At 38.6% G+C, this 12,832-nt stretch overlaps 1 protein-coding gene across 2 annotated transcripts in view; it reads left to right on the top strand.

The window, feature by feature from the left end:
• LOC124262194 (large neutral amino acids transporter small subunit 2-like) overlaps positions 1–12,015 on the top strand; it is a 46,860-nt gene extending 34,845 nt beyond the window's left edge. For both annotated transcript variants that reach the window (XM_046696649.1, XM_046696650.1), the window contains exons 5-11: positions 7–130; positions 506–609; positions 1,892–1,988; positions 3,335–3,484; positions 4,153–4,237; positions 5,329–5,421; positions 6,508–12,015. In XM_046696649.1, the coding sequence (XP_046552605.1) occupies positions 7–130; positions 506–609; positions 1,892–1,988; positions 3,335–3,484; positions 4,153–4,237; positions 5,329–5,421; positions 6,508–6,572 (718 nt within the window). In that variant the 3' untranslated portion in view covers positions 6,573–12,015. The remainder of the gene's footprint in view (positions 1–6; positions 131–505; positions 610–1,891; positions 1,989–3,334; positions 3,485–4,152; positions 4,238–5,328; positions 5,422–6,507) is intronic.
• The last annotated feature ends 817 nt before the right edge of the window (positions 12,016–12,832 follow it).

Genomic DNA, 12,832 nt, shown 5'->3' with positions numbered 1-12,832 from the left:
TTTCAGGAACCTGCCCAAGGCCATCTGGATCTCCATCATCCTTGTCACCGTCATCTACACACTCACCAACGTCGCCTACTTCACCACCGTGTCGCGGGAGGAGATTGTCGGCGGGGCTGCAGTGGCTGTGGTAAGCATCCATTATTGGTTTGGGATGTCACACCAAATTGGTTTATTTCTTCAAAAGAAAGTTCAATTTTGTAGTCTGTCATTCAGACCCTGAAACAGATAAATCCAAGAAAGCCCATGCAAGTCTAGAATATGTGGCAAGGCTAAATTCCACAGTTTCAGGTAAATGAAGAAATTCTCAGGGCTCCTTTTCTTTCTTTAAATCAGTGAAATAGACAGAATTTGTTTCGTCTCACCTAATAAGAAGAAAGTTGAGAACTTTTTATACAAGATACTGAAAACAAAAGTACTAAATACACGAGTGCCATTATTGGAAACCGCGTGAAAGATGTTTACTGTATAATGCAAGGGAGGTAACTCTTGATTTTTCTTCCAGATGTTTTCCAAGCGGCTGTATGGCTTTATGTGGTGGATTATGCCAATATTTGTGTCGCTGTCAACCTTCGGTGGCGTCAATGGTATCCTCTTCACTACCTCCAGGTAAGAAATTGTTAATAATACCACTCAACTGAGTCTATCCCATATTGAAATCCCCCCACCTTTCTGTGCTGGTCTTAGGTGGGTGAGGTGAAATTGGGTTTTACGTCGTGCTTGAGAATATTTCGCTCATATGACGACGTGCATGCGTGTGTATGTGTATGTGCGGCTGCCTGTACTAGGCCAGACTGAAGCTGGTTTTATAGTGCTAGCCCACTGAGATACCACGGCGCAGTGAAGCATGAATACCCCACTCAGACACATTATACTGACTCCGAGCCGACCAGTCCTTGTTGTACCCATTAATGCCGAACGCCAGGCAGGGACCAACAAGTACCATATTTTAATGTCTTTTGGTATGACGCGGTCGGGGATCGAACCCGCGACCTTTCGCTCTCCGGGCGGACGCTCTAACCACTACACCACGGAGATGGTCCTGTGCTGGTCTTAAGAGGCAGTTGATGGATATACTGCTTGTTGACTTTGTTGATTTCGTGTCAGTATACCTGATGACGAATCATCATCATCATCATCATCATCATCATCATCATCATAGGATATTACTATAGCGCACATATCCAGGCAACTAGTTCATACTCAAGGTGCTGGTATTTTCTTCCCTCGATCATTGGATGTCAATCTCAGCGGCACATTGTATTATCAATCTCAACTCCCTGGGGATCATACAACCCCTGCAGCCACTAGGTGCACCGAGTTATTGTGGCTTTCTCATCCACTTAGTCACAGTACTTTGTCCAAGTTTACTGCATATCAATGGATATTCTAGTTAAACTTCATTTGAAAAATTACCATAAACTATCCAATGCCTGTGATATGAATAAATACTGCTTACTGCTTGAGACCCATGAAGATCCGGGGTAGAATTTATCTTCAGTAACCCATGCTTGTTGTAAGAGGCGACTAACGGGATCGGGTGGTCAGGCTCGCTGACTTGGTTGACACATGTCATCGGTTCCCAATTGTGCAGATCGGTGCTCATGCTGTTGATCACTGGATTGTCTGGTCCAGACTCGATTATTTACAGACCTCCGCCATATAGCTGGAATATTGCTGAGTGCGGCTTTAGACAAACAAACAACAAAAGCTTACTGTTTGAAGAAACAGCTAATGCTGAGTGTAACTCAATGCATGCCTTGGTACCTTCAGATGACTACAGTTGACAAATTATGTAAGACTGATCTGCAGAAATAATGTATAGTTTGTATAGACGTAGCCTGACTTGACAATGGTTTGGATGACATTACCTTCTCCCTGTTGATTGAAGGCTGTTCTACGTGGGTGGCCGTGAGGGACACATGCCTCAGATTCTCAGCATGGTGCAAGTTCAGAAGATGACCCCCCTTCCGGCTGTGCTGTTCATGGTGAGTCCTGTACCCTGGGGGGAGGGAAGGGGGGAAGATGGAGGAGGGGTGCAGAGTGGAATAGGTTTTCAGGTGGTGAGAAGTAGAAAAGGTCTTCACAGGGTCCAGACTGGAATAGGTCCTCGTTGGGTCTGATTTAGAAAAGGCCTTCACGGGGTCTGATTTAGAAAAGGTCTTCATTGGGTTTTGATTTAGAAAAGGTCTTCATGGGGTCTGATTTAGAAAAGGCCTTCACGGGGTCTGATTTAGAAAAGGTCTTCATGGGGATCTGATTTAGAAAAGGTCTTCATGGGATCTTCATGGGGTCTGATTAAGAAAAGGTCTTCATTGGGTCTGATTTGGAAAAGGTCTTCACGGGGTCTGATTTAGAAAAGGCCTTCACGGGGTCTGATTAAGAAAAGGTCTTCATTGGGTTTTGATTTAGAAAAGGTCTTCATTGGGTTTTGATTTAGAAAAAGGTCTTCATTGGGAAAAGGCCAGCCGCGGAGTCTGATTTAGAAAATTCTAGGTCTGATTTAGAAAAAGGCCTTCATTTGGGATCTGATTTAGAAAAGGTCCAGTATTAAAACTCCCATTGCTCATTCACCTTAATGCATCCTATTCATTAAAAGGGAATGTGTTTCGGCTTTCTAAATGAACTCAATTTAACTATGAAAAGATCAAATAATATTATTTTATTTAAAATATGTAATTTGAATTTTATTAAAGGAGTCTGGGAGTCAATGTTATTTCAAAATTCATGGTCTAGCATTTATTGATCAGTCTCACTGCACAGACACTTGTCTTTCAGTCGTACACAGGAGTCAAGTTACAATGAGTAGTGGTGTTGGGAAGTGGTTAAAATCACATAGTTGATGATTGGTTCATTACAACCGATCAAGCATCGAAAATAATTGGTTAGCATCATTTATGAAATTTTCCTGGTTATTATTGTTGATACACAAAAACATAAAGGAAAAACATGTAGTTCTTTGGGGTGTTTTTGCAAATTGCACATCTTTAAAAGATGACTAGTATGTTAGGAACATAAATTTCTTGGGAGTCTTTAAGATAAATTCATTTGTGACTTTGAACGAGCTTGTAGTGCTCATAAAATGTAAGAGACAAAACCAACCATGTGAAAAATATTGTTAATGCAAACAGTGTTCAAGAATCGTTTGAGTTCGATTATGAGAAAACATGATCGATTGCTTGGTCGTTTAGTCACTGCGACCAATCTTCGATTATTTCAATTAATCGGACCACGACTAATGAGTAGACCGTGAAGCACTCCTTAAGAAGATCTTACTTTCTGCCGTGTTAGACATATTGTTGACACAAACTAACCATGTCCGTGATGTCTCCAGGGGCTGCTGTCATTGGTGTATCTGGCTTCCTCCGACATCTACGCCCTCATCAACTACGTCGGCTTTGCAACATGGCTGTCCATTGGCTTGTCTGTTGTTGTGCTGCTTTACCTCCGATGGAAGAGACCCGACATGCCGAGACCAATCAAGGTACACCACAGCAGACATATTGACTTTTGTAGTTTTATGGAACTAACTAATAGTCGTGATGGCTATTCAGGTGACAGAGAACTTCGTTTAATGTGTGTTCAGACTGCGGAGGGCAGTTGGGTAGCCTAGTGGTAAAGGGGTTTCCTCGTCACGCAGAAGACCCGGGTTTCATTCCCCACATGGGTACAATGTATGAAGCCCATTTCTGGTGTCCCCTGCTGTGATATTGCTGGAATATTGCTAAAAGTGGCTTAAAACTAAACTCACTGCTGAGTATGGTTGCATGCAAGTCTTCAGATATGATCAAAGGGAGATAATAAGCTTTGAAGAATGGGGGGAGAGTTCAATGGATATACAACTTCTTTATTATTAATATAAGCGACGTTTCGGTGAAGCAAGTATTGTCACTATCATCAAGAAGTTGTATATCCATAGAACTCTCCTCGTTCATCACACCAACTTCGAATTCTAAACGCCACTCAAAGAAATAAGTTTTGCCATTACCCAAATTATCTCCCTTTATATGCAAGTAACTGGAATTTCAACATCATGTTGATTTTTTTGTTTACAAAATAAAAGGTTGTTTATCAGTCATGTGCGAATAAGACTTACTTATGATTATTTCAAATGGAATTTTTTAAGTAACTGTTATAATATTTTAATTTTAGGTTCACCTGTTTTGGCCGATCCTGTACACATTGTGTTCCATCTATCTGGTTGTGTTACCCCTCTATGCCAGCCCAGTAGAGACAGGTATGTACCCTGTACCATCATGTACCTTGTACCATCATGTACCCTGTACCATCATGTACCCTGTACCACCATGTACCTTGTACCACCATGTACCTTGTACCATCATGTACCTTGTACCATCATGTACCTTGTACCACCATGTACCTTGTACCATCATGTACCCTGTACCATCATGTACCTTGTACCATCATGTACCCTGTACCATCATGTACCTTGTACCGCCATGTACCTTGTACCATCATGTACCTTGTACCGCCATGTACTTAAATGTACCTTGTAACAATTCATGTACACCCCTCCCTCCCATACACACATACAGGGGGTGGTGGGGTAGCCTTGCGGTAAAAGCATTTGCTCGTCATGCCGAAAACCTGGGTGTAATATGTAAAGCTCATTTCTGGTGACCCTAGCTGTGATATTGCTAGAATATTTCAAAAAGTGGACCCGTGAAGATTTGGGGTAGAATAGGTCTTCAGCAACCAATGCTTGCCACAAAAGGCGACTCTGCTTGTTGTAAGAGGCAACTAACGGGATCGGGTGGTCAGGCTCGCTGACTTGGTTGACACATGTCATCGGTTCCCAATTGCGCAGATCAATGCTCATGCTGTTGATCACTGGATTGTCTGGTCCAGACTTGATTATTTACAGACCGCTGCCATATAGCTGGAATATTGCTGAGTGCGGCGTAAAACTAAACTCACTCACTCACTCAAAAAGTGGCGTAAAACCCAAGTCACTCAGCCATACAAACACATCCCCTGCACTGCACCAGACAGACACATCATCTTACACCCCCACATACATATCACACCTCTCTCTCTCTCTCTCTCTCTCTCTCTCTCACTCACTCACTCACTCACTCACTCACTCACTCACTCACTCACTCACATTACATTTTTTCATCCCTGCACCACACCTGTCCTGCTGAACACACGCACACACACTCTATATAACATTTATATTCCTGCCCTTCTCTATAATAAATGACCAGTTTATCAATATTGTTCAATTGTATAGCAAAAAAAAAAAATGGTATTAATTTAGCCTTTCTCCTTTTTAAATGATCTTCATCCTTTCTCACATTGTTGCAGGCATTGGTTGTGCTATCATCGCCACGGGAGTCCCTGTGTACTTTATTTTTGTGTACTGGACAAACAAGCCTCAGATCTTTGACAACTTTATGGGTAAGTCAGCTGGAGGGTTGTGGAAGGCTAAATGGCATAACCATTGCATTTTGAATTTACATGCAACATATTTTTTAGTGATCTAGTTCTATTCTCAGTCGAGTAACCATCAATAACTTGACAAGACTAATCTAAGGGTCTGGCAGAACTGTTTGATTGTGTGTCATTATATACAATGAAGTACAGGAGATACATGTGGTCTCACCTTTTGGCAAGTGAGTTTAGTCAAACATGTCTCTGTTCACCCAGCAGAAAATGGGTACCCGGTGGGATAAGTCATGTGACTATTAACCTTGTAGCGCCTGACAGGCAGCGCGGGTTATCCAGGGTAATAATAACCAGATTATATACTGAGAGAAACAAATAAAGGAACACAGGATAATTGAAGCGTTCCTTTAATATTTTCCAGTTTTCATCACCAGCTTTGAATAGCGCTGTGGGAGGAAATCTGAGAATAAGTAAAGCAACACTGCCACGAAGTGGTGTTCCCTTATTTGTTTCCCTCAGTATACTAGTGCGCTTGTCAGCACTTAGAGCATTACCCTTGTGTGGTGGATGTCAGCGTTATACAAATACTCTTATTATCATTACTATTATATTCCCAACTGCTCATTATATCAATCACTTGAGTACCTGGTCCTGTTTCACTGTTTTAAACATGGCTGTCATATAGCTGGAATATTGCTGTATGTCTTAAATATTGACTTTGAGCAGTATCCTCATTCCTGAAGCGACCTGCAAAGATCCGGATTAGAACTGATCTTCAGTAACACGTCTGTCATAAGGGGTGACTAATTGGAAAGGGTAGTCAGGCTCGCTGACTTGGTTGACACATGTCATCATATCCCAATTGAGTAGATTGGTGCTCATGCTGCTGATCACTGGATTGTCTGGTCTAGATTTTATTGTTTACAGACTGTCGCCATATAGCTGGAACATTGCTGAGTGCGGCGTAAAACTAAACTCACTCTTTCCTGAAGCCATTACCATTACGGTTTGCACAGAACTTGAATTTTTTAGTCTGTTCACTGTTCACAATTTTCAAATTCCTGTTTACTGAACTGTTCCTGTTTTGTATATTTTCAGAGAGCACTACAACGATGCTGCAGAAACTATTCATGGTCGTTCCTGAAGACTCCAAGAAAGCATAATGACTTCACAGCTTAGGAATTTCACCTTTCTACTCTCTTTCACAATGGACCTGCCCACATTAAATTCTCATTATGATAAGATAATATCATCCCAGTTTGGACCATCCCAATACCATTACATTGTAGGGAAGGTTTTGAAATTGATCTTCTTATTGAACTTTTTAGCAAGTCTTTCAACAGGGTATAATTTGTTAAAATGTTGGCAGCGCCGGCTTTACCAAAGTGATCTTGCGCCCATCATTTTTAATTTTGTTGAAATAATCGTTGATAGTTTTTAAGATACTTAAGATATAAAAGGAATATGTGTTGACATAGTGTAAGACAAGAATAACTCATTTGATTGTGAATGGGTTTTTCTTTCCTTGGAAGGGCTGAAGTTATTTAACAATATATGTCATGAAATAGGTTTGAACAAAACTTATTCCGTATTCATAATTTGTATTATTTTTTTATGAATGAAAAACATAGGAATATTTTTTGGCTCAACCATGGGTTATTCATCACCAAGCATAAGAATCACATGCACATGAAAACATATTTACTTTTTGAGACACACTGGTATACTTGGACCCTGTTCACAGACTTGTGATAGTCGTAGGGCTAAAATTCCTTTGTGAATAGGGCCAGGGGTTTTGATAGCAGGAAATAAATGTTGGGTATTTTTAACCTTTAACTTTATTGTAAGACACCTAATCATCTATTCATCATCATCATCATCATCATCATCATCATAGTCATATTCATGTGTGTAGATAGAACCCCTTGAACAGTGCTGAGAGGTAGTGATAGTTTTTGTGTGACTCTAGGTAGTGAATAATGATGGTGTACTTTGGGAAGCTGGTTCTTAGTCCTCTAAATAGCGTTGGCACAAACAGCACTCAAGGGGTTTCACCAAACATTTGCTGTTCAAATAAAAACCTTAACATTCAATGCGGCCAAAATTCTTATGATGATTCAGTTGGCTTTTCTTTCGTCACAGATGATGCATTTTGATGGATTACAGTTATTGAAATACAATGCATTTTGATGGATTACAGTTATTGAAATACAATGCATTTTGATGGATTACAGTTATTGAAATACAATGCATTTTGATGGATTACAGTTATTGAAATACAATGCATTTTGATGGATTACAGTTATTGAAATACAATGCATTTTGATGGATTGCAGTTATTGAAATAACATGCATTTTGATGGATTACAGTTATTGAAATACAATGCATTTTGATGGATTACAGTTATTGAAATAACATGCATTTTGATGGATTGCAGTTATTGAAATACAATGCATTTTGATGGATTACAGTTATTGAAATAACATGCATTTTGATGGATTACAGTTATTGAAATACAATGCATTTTGATGGATTACAGTTATTGAAATACAATGCATTTTGATGGATTACAGTTATTGAAATACAATGTATTTTGATGGATTACAGTTATTGAAATAACATGCATTTTGATGGATTACAGTTATTGAAATACAATGCATTTTGATGGATTACAGTTATTGAAATACAATGCATTTTGATGGATTACAGTTATTGAAATACAATGCATTTTGATGGATTACAGTTATTGAAATACAATGCATTTTGATGGATTACAGTTATTGAAATACAATGGATTTTGATGGATTACAGTTATTGAAATAACATGCATTTTGATGGATTACAGTTATTGAAATACCATGCATTTTGATGGATTACTGTTATTGAAATACAATGCATTTTGATGGATTACAATTATTGAAATACCATGCATTTTTATGTGGATTTTCAAACTGGAAAAAATGAGTAATCGCTTGTATGATAAGTGATGACTTGGTCCGGAGATTTGAATGCAGCAAACTTTAATTTGAAAGTTGGTATTCTGTCAAGTTGCTATACATTATGTAACAAATTCATTATGTTATTGTAAGGACTTATACACCATTTGTACTGCTAGGTTGACATGATTTGAGGATGATATACAATTCAGATATGTTTAAAAAATTTGCATGAATTGTGTCTAATAATGTTTCTCATTTCATAAACCCCCTTTGTCAACCATTTCTTTTCCACAAGGGCAGGTAACTCTAATTTGCCAACCCTAAGCCAAACTGAAGTCCATTGTGAACTTTCCCTCAGAACTGCTCTTTCCGCTATTGATATTCTTCACAAAGAAAATAGCAAAGTGTAGACTTATTTTAATTAATTTTACTGTTTGCAGTGAAAAGCATGGGCATTACTATTATTAATCTTATAATTATTACAGTAGTTATTCAGTAAATAACTGCCACATGGGCACAATGTGTTAAGCCCATTTCTGGTGTCCCCCGCCGTGATATTGCTGGAATATTGCTAAAAGCGGCGTAAAACTTAACTCAGTCAGTCAGTAAATAACTGCCCCAGTTATTGGTTTGATAAGTTTAAGCTCAACTACTAGTCATTTTGTTTGTAATTATTTCTTAACAAAGTCGTCTTTGCATCAAAATTCATGCCGTTTTAATTTATTTGCCAGGCATGAATAACAGGGCATTAGGGTTTCAATTGGGGGGTATTTGGGTTATTCACACAAAATATGGGCTCACTAGACTTGTGGGCAGTGTATGAAATAAGGCCCGTCCGACCGCCCGAGACGGGTTAGATTTCAGCAGATGGTCTAGATTTACAGCTAGCCAGCCCGATGGTCTGGTAAAAAATTTAAATGTTATATACATCTGAGTCATATCTTGGTTTCTGGTCTGGTTAAATCCATTTTGGACTGGTAACATTTTGAAGTTACCAGCCCTGATGTCTGACTGGGGTTTTGGCCTATTTCATACACTGCTTGTGGGTTACGTGAATCACGTTCTTTGTGTCTGCACCCTGGTATGCAGTGTGGTACTAGGGTATTTGTACCAAATATAGGCTCACTCACCTTGGCGCCATTGTCCTGATAGAGCTACAGTACGGCAGCAGCATCGAACACAACTTACTCACTCACTCCTTTGGGCGGCGGGGTAGCATAGTAGTTAAAGTGTTTGCTCGTCCAGCGAAGACCCGGGTTCGATTCCCCACATGGGTACAAAGTGTGGAGCCTATTTCTGGTGTCCCCTGCTGTGATGTTGCTGGAATATTGCTAAAAGTGGCAGAAAACCATACTCACTCACTCACTCTCTTCGCTGTGCTAAAAGTGGCAGAAAACCATACTCACTCACTCACTCTCTTCGCTGTTCTGGTTAGGACCAATCGACAGAGACAACACCGGTGCCTTAAGTTCTGGTATTTCTTGCATGAGCAGGATTAAATTCAGAATTTGGCAGGAGTGTTATAAACAAATATTTTATATCGATCACCAGATTATTATTTTTTTTCACTAAGAACAAGAAAATAGGTTTGTCTGAAATACGTAAGAATTGACTTGATATTACTTGTGAATGCAATACAGTGTGTAGAAACATGCTTGTCCTTCATATAAGATAGAAAATTTCTTGCCATTTATAAGAATTATATTTTCTTTTTGCATGGCAGTATTTTTTATTTCTGTAAACTTGTCAATATTTAGGGGCTGTTTTCTGAAATTGTATATTCATCAACTTCCATTATGAATTGTTTGTACAAGTTGTTTATATTTTTGTAGTTCCTTGCCCACTGAACCTTGAGTTGTTAAGTCGGATTGTTATGCATTGCAGTTTCTGTGAACGGCTTCACAGGAAGCTGCCCATTCATGTTTTAGCATGGTAAATAAACAAACATATTTTTTTGTCCCTTGATTGAGTGTTTTGTTCTGGTTTCACAAACATGTATTTATTAGGTTGTTGTGTTGTTGATAACTTGGATGATACACGATAAGTTGTGGAAGTAGTATTTCATCATAGACAAACACAATTGCAACAAGTCTAATTTTAGACTATCTGTCAAATATAGACTATTAACAGTAATCTTTGTTTGTGTTTGTTGATGAAATGAAATTGTGTTAAAATATTCGTGACTGAAAATATGATTTCCTCATGTTAAAGACACTGATTTTAATGAATCAGTGTTCAAGATATTGGATATGCTTGATGAATATTGTCTTTTGAACAATATTATCCTTTAGGGAATCAGCATGTTAACATTTTCAGTTACCATGGCAACCATGTTATTTACACTTGCAAGGAAATCAGTATCAAGTACTTGTGCACTTAATGAAATGAAACAACCTTAAACTAGAAAATTGGACTCTTGTTATCCCAAGTATTTGTTCTCATTTTTCGTCAATATTTGGCAAATTATATTTACCTTAACTGAGTTGAGTTTTTTAAATGAATCTTATTGTAGCTTGTAGGTAGTTGTCGAGTTTAGCTGATGGTAAACACTTGATAGGCATTTACGTGACACAAGGAGGTATGACGTATGTTTATGACATGATAAATTGTGTAAATTGTTTGGAGAGTTACAGCATTGGATTATAGCTTAATGGGTGTGTAGCGGGGTGTCAGTATATATAGATATGCTTACTACACATAGCGTCATAACTTCCTTGTGTAACTCAAGTCTGTAACATACTCATGTTGAATGTAACATTGTAACATTTCATTTTTATCCCCAAAAAAATTCACTTGGAAAAGGGACTGTTGATTTGCTTTTGAAACATGACATAATATAGGTGTAAAATTTCAGTTCTGGATTGAAGTGAATTTATATAGATAATTTTTTGTATGGTGGTAGTTGTACAGAATGTTTTAGAATGGTTTTAGAATAACAATGTGATAAAGGTAATGTTTTACTGAGCAGTTAAAAGTTCAACCAAGACTCATTTTGAATTCAAGGGCAGATAACTCTGACCATATGTCCTTGTGACACGGAATGAATGCCCCCACATAATTTAGCGCACAGATTCAGGAAAAGTGCTTTGAGAGCACCCCCTGTTCATAAAACATACTAACGATTCAGAAGCTGTAATGGTGTTTGGGTACATGAACAATTAAACTAGTCAAAAAATAAGATAACAATCCAAAGCGAATAATCCAAACAAGTTATCCTTCATTGGATTTGAACCAAAATAAAAAGCCAAGAGCCAAAAAACTTCCATGAATATATCACATTTGACAAAGATGATGTCTGTTTAAGAGGTTGTACTGTAGCTTGCTGCTTGAGGGACTTGCTGCTTGTATAACTTTGTGTGTGTGAGACTTGTGTTGGAGCTATTGGTGACTGTATCGTTGTGAAGATTAAAAGATTTTGAATCTTGACTGTAGTTCATCTCATCAGGTATTGCAGTGCTGCAAATGCTTCATGTCTTCAGTGCAAGTAGATGAAGTTGTGAAACAGTTTGGACACCGACCTCACCATTTATGTGCAGAATGTTAGACAGAAAAACATGTTTGTCAAGTTATCTGGAAATTGTCCCAATCACATTCAAATCTGATGTTTTACTCCAAAACGATACTATTCAGTTACCACATCTGCATTAAAGGTCGTATTCCCCATTATCCCAATCTGATGTCATCTTTTGAAAAAATACCTTAATTTCTTTGTCTCCTTGTTATAGAAACAATGACTTTCATAAAAAAAATAATAATGCATGCAGAACGCAAATATTGGATGGTGTTCTCATTTGGATTCGTGTACTGGGAGATGCGATGGTATTTCGGGAAAAGTTGCATAGTATATGAAGTATATAAAGGTGCAGCCTTTATCTTATACATTTGGAACTGTCAGGTCAAGTTTAGTTTCAGGTTACAGAAATTGGACATACTGTGATAAATGGTTTGCACACTTGTAATGGGAATTTGTCTGTCTTGACACTGATTAGATCAGAAAGTTCACCTGACCTTTGAAGGAATTCTCAAATGCAGATGCGGGGCTGTGAGGTAGCCTAGTGGTTAAAGCATTCGTTCGTCACGCTGAAGACCCGGGTTTGATTCCCCACATGGGTACAATGTGTGAAGCCCATTTCTGGTGTTCCCCGCCGTGATATTGCTGGAATATTGCTAAAAGCGGCGTAAAACCAAACTCACTCACTCACTCTAATGCAGATGCAGTATTGTGTGGTAGTAAAATATCAGATTTAAATGACATTAGAAGTGACTTCAACGGTCTTTGGGCACCATCAGATAACATTAAGAGGGGATAGGATGCGGTGTGCTGTTTTGAAATCTTTGATCATTTCCAGACATGTTGATAATTTCTGACCATGCTGTAGAAAGTTATCATGTGGGTTGTGATGCATTCCTCGAGTCATGATGTGATATCGGCAAATGGGATGGAGTTTGACTTTCGTACATTCGGTGTGACTATCTTAAGTTC

Source organism: Haliotis rubra, unplaced genomic scaffold, assembly GCF_003918875.1.
Source record: "Haliotis rubra isolate DU_JTF1 unplaced genomic scaffold, ASM391887v1 Scf826, whole genome shotgun sequence".
NCBI lineage: Eukaryota > Metazoa > Mollusca > Gastropoda > Lepetellida > Haliotidae > Haliotis > Haliotis rubra.
The sequence above is the reverse complement of the archived record's forward strand: the minus strand, read 5'-3'. Positions and strand labels throughout refer to the sequence as shown.